Genomic DNA, 9,534 nt, shown 5'->3' on the forward strand with positions numbered 1-9,534 from the left:
ACAGTGATTTGTCCGCAGCCACACCCAGTGTAACTCACAGTCTAAGACAAAAACATTTAATACTCAAGATCAAGCATGGAGTTGAGGTGTTCTTTACTTCGGTGTGTAAATTGCATTACCAGCTATGGAGTTTGATTTATATTTTCAGTGTCTTCTGCTTTATCTAAATGACTTGAAGATGATTTGCCTGCCTGGATTTACAGTTACATTTGTCCACTCAAATGGTGATATAGTTTAAATTCTGGACACATTAGTGTGTTTGTGTGTGTGTGTGTGTGTGTGTGTGTGTGTGTGTGTGTGTGTGTGTCTCTGTGTCTCAGTCTCTGTCTGTATGGAATTAGGTGTGTATGCGTTTTTTTATTTGTCAAATTCTGCTTTTTGTTTGTAAAGGAATAATGTGCTGTTTCCCCTTCCAGACATGTCTCTTTGAAACTCTTTAAGGTAAAATTAGATTTAGCTTAAAGTGTGGGCCAGCCATGTAGTTGTAATGGTTAAGTTTTAGAGACTGGGGAATGTATGAGATGAATGCTGGTGCTCAAAATGTAGGAACACATATGCGTTAACCCCATTTGAAATCGTCACGTAAGCCATGCTGCAAAGCTGCTTATCGGACAAGACGCATCATTATAAACAACATAAATCAACAGCTGGTAATGTCAACACACACACACACACACACACACACACACACACACTCTGCGGCCTCCCAGGTGAGCAAACAGTGTGTTGCTGTACTTTGGAGTGGTGGATCTATCTCTCTGGCACTATAAGTTTAAGCTCTACAGGCAAAAGCAGACGAAAAACTGACAACGACAAAATGGCCAGAGTTTGTTTACTGACTTATTTTATTGTTGGTTTAATGCTGGGGGTGTACGGACTTGCTGCTGAAATCACAGAGGAAAACACAGGTAAATGATAGAAGAGCAGGTATGGATTAAGTAGGCAGAACCAATTTTTAGAGACGTAAAAATATAGGAAGAGGCTGGAAGTCCGGGGGTAATTTTTAAAAAGCCTGATCTCTGACCCCAAGTCTTTAAATGACGCCACTCAAAAATCTAATTCCCTGTAGTTTTGACATTTTGTTGTAAAAAGTATAATTTTCTCTTTTGTAGAGGACAGGAGATGTGATACAATGTGCCAAAAATGTTGTTTCTTCAAAATATGGCTGTGTTACTTCCTGCAGAGCTTTGGAGCTTAATCAACAGGGATAGAATGACGTAGGAAGGAGTGCAAATAGCTGTGTTTTGGAAAAACTGGTTTAAGGGCACTTTTTATGCTTTTTTTTTTGCAACTGTAAATCTGGCCAATTTTTCACCATAGGAATCCATAATAACAACTGTGAATTTAAAAGCTGCTGTTCCCAACTATGAAGGAAACTACCAACTTTTACACCCATATTTTAAGTCTACAAGGAAGGGAGCGTTTGATACTCAACAAAAGATTATTATTAACTTACTACCAAAAAGCAGATGGGAGTCTGGTGTAGTTTTCCTTTTTAAACTCATGATAGAGCTTGACACCAGTAAAGATGGTTGTGATTGTTTAACAAATGGGTGAAAGGGACAGCTGCTGGTGTTCTACTCAAGGGTGGAGCCAATAGTTTTTAGGGGTACTGCTGGAGAATAATGCTAGAGCTGTTTTAATAATTTCCACATTGTCTTCTATTATCTTTTAGGAGCTGTGTTTGTGTCTCAGCAGGCGGCAGACACTGTGCTGCGTCGCCTGCGCAGGTACAACAGTGGCCATGGTGAAGAAATCTTTGTAAAAGCCAACTTGGAGCGGGAGTGTATAGAGGAAACCTGTGTGATGGAGGAGGCCAGGGAGGTGTTTGAGGATGATGACAAAACTGTAGGTTTTACACACACACACACACACTCACACACACACACACACACACATATATATATATATAATCTCCCACTGTAATAAAGTAATGGCGGAACTCTGAGCTTTGTAGTTAATCTCTACATTTCTATTTCAGATGGCATTCTGGGCCAGCTACAGCGGTAAGACAAGTAAAACACAAGTCAGTTACTCTGAATTTAAAGCACACCGTCCCCTCTGAACCTGATGGTGTATGTTTTATATGTGTAGATGGTGACCAGTGTAAACCACCCCCCTGCCAAAATGGAGGTCAGTGTGAAGACGGAATCGGCTCATACGTCTGTTACTGCAAACCAAACTTTGACGGCAAGAACTGTGAGATCGGTGAGTGTGACAGCCTGTATATGAAAAACTCAAACAAGGATCTTTACTTTATTTTTTCGCTAACATGTATATCATCAGTGTGGGTGCTAAGATGGTTATAGAACAACACATAAAAGACATTCATTCTGCTTGTGCTGCCGCCTGTTTCCAGAGGTGTCCAAGCAGTGTTTGGTCAACAACGGTGGATGTTCCCATTTCTGTGTGATGAAGGCGAACATACCTGTGTGTCAGTGTGCAGCTGGTTACCAACTCGGGCCAGACAAGAAGAGCTGTGAACCAACAGGTAAACCAACAAACCCATACACGGCATTCCGCAAATTGGTTTGTTCAGGTGTTTTGGTTATATATAGTTAATTTGTATTTAATTTATATTTTTTTGTAACTCTCAACAAAGCTCTAATTGCTATGCTCTATTTTACACTCTAAATTTTACACTACACACAATACAACTGACTGAATAAAGAGTACACATGTTCAGTGATAGAATAGTTGATACAATACCACAGTGTAGAAATACTCTGTTTCAAGTAAAATCCTGCATTTAAAATTTTACTCAAGTAAAAGTACAACAGTATTGGCATCAATATATGGTGTAGTATATATTTTATCATTGTATTGTATTTGATAAGTGATGCATTAATGTGTTGTGTCACTTTGGTGGTGGAGCTTAATTTAACTATACCGCAGGGTAGTTTAATTTATAAAATACATCATCATTTATTAGTTGATTATATTTTGTTTTAATATTCTGAATCTGTAAAGTAACTAGTGAATAAAGCTTTAAAATCAATGTTATGGACTAAAAAGCACAACATTTACCTCTCAAATGTAATTGAGTGGAAGTATAAAGTAGCAGAAAATAGTACTTGTGTAAATGTGGGCTACTTAATTACTTTCCATCACTGCATAGCTAATAAAGTGTAATGCCTACACAAAAAGTAACCATAGTCTATGTCACATCTGTAAACAAATGGAAAAAAAATCATAAAACTCTGGAACCCCATTGTATATATTTTGATACTAAATTATTACTCATGAAATCCTGGTTTCAGCGGCTGTACATTAACTTCCTCACCCACAGATGGTCACAAACCTGAACTTAAGAGTGCTATACAAGCTGTCTTAAACAGAAAGCTGGAATCATGCTACACTTTTCATCACTTTGGTCTCAATTAAGGGATCCCAGACTGGTTCATAAACTGTGCATTGCAGTTTAAAGCTGTCAAAAACAGTACATAATTTATGGAGGTTGTTGTTAGTGTGAATACTACACAGAAAACCATAAAACAAATCCGTCTTTAGCAACTGCTTCAACACAAACCGATGCAACCAACTTCTGATTACACTGACCTTAACCACAGAAAAGACACCTCTACAGTAAACATACCCATCTCTAACCTCCTGTTTAATCATGTCAAATTTTTACCTAAAACTTATTTCCCATGCATCAAAATCAATAAGTCAACTAGTCACACTGACACACAGCTAACAAAAGGGCAAGCATTAAAACTGAATTCTTGAGATACATGTATTTCCACTATGTGTTTTTGTTTAATTTCCAAAATGCATGTTGTTAAATGACAAATGGTCCTCTAGGTACTGTATTTACTCAGGCTCCAGAGTGTTCAAAATAACAACTGTATGGAAAGTGAAACCACATACTGTAATTGAAATAGCCATTGGTTGAATCTGCCTATGGTGCAAAGCCGGGGCTGTAACTTCAACCTTTGGCAAAATAACCAAAGAGCTACAAGAGAACCGTCCCAGCTGTGGAAAAATCTGACACTAATATGTAATGATGTCTAAGAGACAAATCTAGAATATCTCCCTCTTTGTTTTACCTTCATTTCCCCCTTAGAACAATTCAGCTGTGGTCGTGTGAACTTGTCCTCCACCTCCGTCACCAGGTCCATCATAACCCCACGGTCCTCAAGCACAACACACAGCTCTGGAACAAAAAACAACTCCAGTGACACCCTGGAGGATGACTTGGATGACTATTTAACGGAGCTTTATGACTACTACGACCTGCCTTCAAATGAATCAGACCTGGCCAACGCCTCTGTGGCCTCTGTAGTAAAAAAAACGATCAGTGAGGTCGGATCCAAGCTCTTCTGTAAATCCAGCGGAGATTGTCAGGAACAGTGGGGAGGCGAGTAGTGTCACTGAAACGCCCACAGAAAAAAATCAGCTGCCTTCCTGGGCTTTCTACGCCACACAGCCTACCATCATAGCAGAAAACAACACTGACGAGAGGATTGTGGGAGGCAATGAGGCCATTCCTGGAGAGATACCTTGGCAGGTACTGTAGTTTGGGGTGCAGAATAAAGACATGGGGATGAGTTGAAGGCAAATGGATGATGTTCAAAAAATGCTTAGAAGTTTCATTTGGAAAATGTGATTTATTGCATATGGTCACTACAGCAGTGCAGATGATTGTCCACAATCTCTTTCCACTCTATCTCTTGCAGGTCACTGGGGCAGAAAATATAGTATGGGAGGTGGTGTGAGTAGAGGAGGAAAAGACTGGAGTCAGAATAAAGGATTTAAAAATAGATGCTGTTGAGTTGAATTATGGGACATCAAGGATGCAGGGGTTTGGAGCTTGAACTGACTGTTCCGACTCCATCTCTAGAATGTCCCTCAAATTTATGAAGGTTCAATTCAAAACTGCTGGATTTTCCATTTACAGTAAGAAGCACATAGGTCACCCTGGAAAAAAATACAAAAGGCAAATGATAAATAGACAAAATAATAGAGTAGTTTTCAGGAAACAGGTTGGATGGAGAAGAGAAAATGGGAAGATTCAGAAGTTTAGAAGGGGACAAGGAGGCAGCATGTGCTATGGCGCTCTTCCACCATTTGTATGCTTACTGTGTTTGTATGTGTGTTTGCAGATTGCCCTAATGTATCACTCAGACACCCTTCAAAAAGGGGTGTCTTTCTGTGGAGGATCTCTGCTCAGTGATTTATGGATCATCACTGCTGCCCATTGTCTGACGCACCCTGATTATGCTACACGGGTTGTCTTCGTCAGAGTGGGTAGGAAAAACAACTGTTATCTATATATTAATATTCTAAATCTCTGATCAACATCCCTAAAGTACAGTACAGACACACTGGTCTTTATCATTACAATTAATGTCATATTAGTTTCAAAAGACGGTTATTTGCATACAGTGGTGGAAGAAGTATTCAGATCATTTACATAAGTAAAAGTACTAATAACACACTGTAAAAATACTCTGTTAGAAGTAAAAGTCATGCATTGAAAATGTTACTAAAGTAAAAGTATATAGGTATCGTCAGGAATATGTACTTAGAGCATTAAAAGAAAAATGCAGGAAAATCCTCACATTTGAGAAACTGGAAACGATCAAAACAGTTCTCTCGTTTAATGTTTAAGCGGCTTTCAGCTGTACTTGTAGGACGTTACAATGTTCCATCCATCCATCCATCCATCTTCGTCCGCTTATCCGGTGTCGGGTCGCGGGGGGAGCAGCTCCAGCAGGGGACCCCAAACTTCCCTTTCCCGAGCAACATTAACCAGCTCCGACTGGGGATCCGGCGTTCCCAGGCCAGGTTGGAGATATAATCCCTCCACCTAGTCCTGGGTCTTCCCGAGGCCTCCTCCCAGCTGGACGTGCCTGGAACACCTCCCTAGGGAGGCGCCCAGGGGCATCCTACCAGATGCCCGAACCACCTCAACTGGCTCCTTTCGACGCAAAGGAGCAGCGGCTCTCTCCGAGCTCCTCACGGATGACTGAGCTTCTCACCCTATCTCTAAGGGAGACGCCAGCCACCCTCCTGAGGAAACCCATTTCAGCCGCTTGTACCCTGGATCTCGTTCTTTCGGTCATGACCCAGCCTTCATGACCATAGGTGAGGGTAGGAACGAAAACTGACCGGTAGATCGAGAGCTTTGCCTTCTGGCTAAGCTCTCTTTTCGTCCAACGGTGCGATAGATTGAATGCAATACCGCACCCGCTGCGCCGATTCTCCGACCAATCTCCCGCTCCATTGTCCCTCACTCGCGAACACAACCCCAAGGTACTTGAACTCCTTCACTTGGGGTAAGGACTCATTCCCTACCTGGAGAAGGCATTCCATCGGTTTCCTGCTGAGAACCATGGCCTCAGATTTAGAGGTGCTGATCCTCATCCCAACCGCTTCACACTCGGTTGCGAACCGATCCAGTGAGTGCTGAAGGTCGCAGGCCGATGATGCCATCAGGACCACATCATCTGCAAAGAGCAGCGATGAGATCCCCAGCCCACCAAACTGCAACCCCTCCCCACCCCGACTACGCCTCGATATCCTGTCCATAAATACTACAAACAGGATTGGTGACAAAGCGCAGCCCTGGCGGAGGCCAACCCTCACCTGAAAAGAGTCCGACTTACTACCGAGAACCCGGACACAGCTCTCGCTTTGGTTGTACAGAGATTGGATGGCCCTGAGAAGAGACCCCCTCACCCCATACTCCCGCAGCACCTCCCACAGTATCTCCCGGGGGACCTGGTCATACGCCTTCTCCAAATCCACAAAACACATGTAGACCGGTTGGGCATACTCCCAGGCTCCCTCCAGGATCCTTGCGAGAGTGAAGAGCTGGTCCGTTGTTCCACGACCAGGACGGAATCCGCATTGTTCCTCCTCAACCCGAGGTTCGACTAACCACGTTACAATGTTGGTTATTTTAATTTGTAATAAAACATAATTTATAAACTACATGTGTTTTGTGTGCAAAAATCTTAATTTGTAAAGTAACTAGCAAATAAAGCTGTCAGATAAATGTAGTGGAGTAAAAAGAACAATATTTCTCTCTAAAATATAGTGAAGTAGAAAGTTGCATGAAAAGAAAAGACTCAAGTAAAGCACCTCATATTTGTACTTAAGTACAGTACTTGAGTAAATGTAGCTTAATTAGTTACATTCCACCACTGTGCTTTATCCCAATAACTACAAATTACTGCTGACTATTTCCCAAAGCATAATCTTTCCATCCTCCAGGAAGCCAATGGTTACAGTTCATGTATGAAAAAATAACTTGTCGATACCTGACACTTACTTGAGATTTACTCTGCTTTTATCAATGCTTTTTATTATTGTGGGTTAATGCAGTGGCCTCTTTGTTGTTGGTGCATTCAGTGACACACTGACATTATAGATTTAAGCTCAGAAGATGACAGACCCATCACATTGCCTGGTGCAGAAAGTAATATAATTGCATATAAATCCAACTATTCTTCTAGGTGAACATGATGTGAACAAGGATGAGGGTCCAGAGCGAGATCATGTGATAGCAGAGCAGCATATCCACCCCTTGTATGATGCTAAGAAGTCACCTTATAACAATGATATTGCTCTACTTAAGCTTGCCAGTCCAGTGGAACTGTCCAACCAACGGCGTCCCATCTGCTTGGGCCCGAAAGACTTTACAGAGAAACTATTGAGGGATTCCAGCAGCTCTCTGGTAAGCGGCTGGGGACAGCTTAAGTTCCAAGGCCATGACTCCAGTAAGCTTCAGAAGTTAGCGGTCCCCTACGTGGAACGCACCATTTGTAAACAGAGCAGCCGGGACCACATTACACGCTTTATGTTCTGTGCTGGCTACCAAACTGAAAAGAAGGATTCATGCCAAGGGGACAGTGGGGGACCGCATTCCTCCAATTATAAAGGCACTTGGTTCCTGACAGGCATCGTCAGCTGGGGGGAGGAGTGTGCCATGGACGGGAAGTATGGCATTTACACTCGAGTCTCACGGTACTACGCGTGGATCACTCGGACAACAGGTATCTCAGTTAACAACTGACAAATGGAGTCTAGTAAAGGGAGAACACAGCTGTCAGCCAACAAAACACACAGAGGAAGTGAAAGCGTTTTCTCTTACTGAAGCATGTTCATTTAAATTCTTTAATAAAAGGTAATAAAAATATCTGAAGATTTGATTTTTTCTGTTGAAATATTGCTAAATAATACCTTCTAGCTCTTCATCCAGTGTTTGAATTGAAATTGGATGCACAAGGAAATATAAAATGCAATTTTGCTAAAGCAAATGTTAAATTTAATTTTATGTTCCTCAATCTTAAAGACCCTGCTCACCACACAGGCGTTTTCACGTTTTCAGGCCTCTGCTCGGATTAAAGTTGGGCGGGGCAAAATTTACTTGCACACTGTGGGGAAGGAAGGCAGAAAACAATATGCAAAATGTAATAATAAGCTGCATGGCTACCAGCAACAACAGCAAACAACACATTTAGAAGTCTACATTTGATGGTGTTGCAGTAAGCACAACCATGTAGAATGGCTCCTGTTTTGCTCCTTGGATTATTTCCTCATGTTGCATGAACAATAATATACTTTAAACAATCAAAACATCTTGATAGATCAATCTCACCATCCCTGTTAAATTTGTACATTGGTGACACTTGTCATAGCCAGAAAAGCACAGGTGTAATTACAGTTTTTTCCAACTGCTTACACACAAAATCTTTTCATGTCACACGATTTTTGAAACCTCTCACTCAAAGTGCAAAACTACACAGCAAATCTCCAAAACCATAAGGTATTTCTCAGCCTTTCACTCAGTTTTCAATTGCATAAAACACTTTTTTCAAAACATTACACACAATTCTCTACCTAAGACACAAAAATCTAACAGGAAGTGACTTGCTTTCCTTTTCTAAACACAACCAATCAAAATGCTACACTTATTTACCAGGGCACACACACACTCCTCACATTTGCAAACACATTATGTCATAACTGAACACTAACCAATCACTGCTTTAGTATAGACCTGTACATAGGTCAAAGGTCAGTTTACCTGTTTTGAACAATGGATGCCAACAATAAACAGAGAGCAACGGGAGTAGACGGGACAACAATGAGGAGGAGGGAAGAAGAGGAAGGAGGAGAGCCATCTTTGATGAGATCAGGGCCACACTTATTCATCATGTGATCAACCACGGATTGACCAATGAGAGAAGCCCATCTTGAGTAGCTTTACAGTGGCGTCCATACTGCATGCAACTATCTAATGACTATTTCAGCATTACAAATCAATCGGACTTTGTTTTGCAAAGTGCATACAATTCCCCAAAAAATGTTTGCCATTTGATGCAAATGCTTCATTTTGAGATGTGTTTATGGTATTTTGAATGCAGTGTTTCATTTTGAAAGAGATGTGAGGCATTTTGCATTTAGTGTGTGCAGTTTTGGGAATTGTGTGTAGAGTTTTGAAAAAAGGAGACATAGTTTTGAAAACGTGTGTAAGCAGTTGAAAAAAAATGTAATACAGTTAACCATGGCTCAGTTCATTTA

General features: G+C 41.3%; 1 protein-coding gene across 1 annotated transcript; it reads left to right on the plus strand.

The window, feature by feature from the left end:
• The first annotated feature begins 859 nt into the window (after window positions 1-859).
• On the plus strand, window positions 860-8,139 carry f9b (coagulation factor IXb). The gene is given in 9 exon segments (XM_028594551.1): window positions 860-908; window positions 1,676-1,848; window positions 1,982-2,006; window positions 2,095-2,208; window positions 2,360-2,491; window positions 4,067-4,288; window positions 4,290-4,510; window positions 5,106-5,250; window positions 7,464-8,139. Coding segments are annotated over 9 exon segments (1,641 nt in total). The 3' UTR covers window positions 8,024-8,139.
• The last annotated feature ends 1,395 nt before the right edge of the window (window positions 8,140-9,534 follow it).

The sequence above is a fragment of the Perca flavescens genome, chromosome 13, assembly GCF_004354835.1.
Source record: "Perca flavescens isolate YP-PL-M2 chromosome 13, PFLA_1.0, whole genome shotgun sequence".
NCBI classification, from domain to species: domain Eukaryota; kingdom Metazoa; phylum Chordata; class Actinopteri; order Perciformes; family Percidae; genus Perca; species Perca flavescens.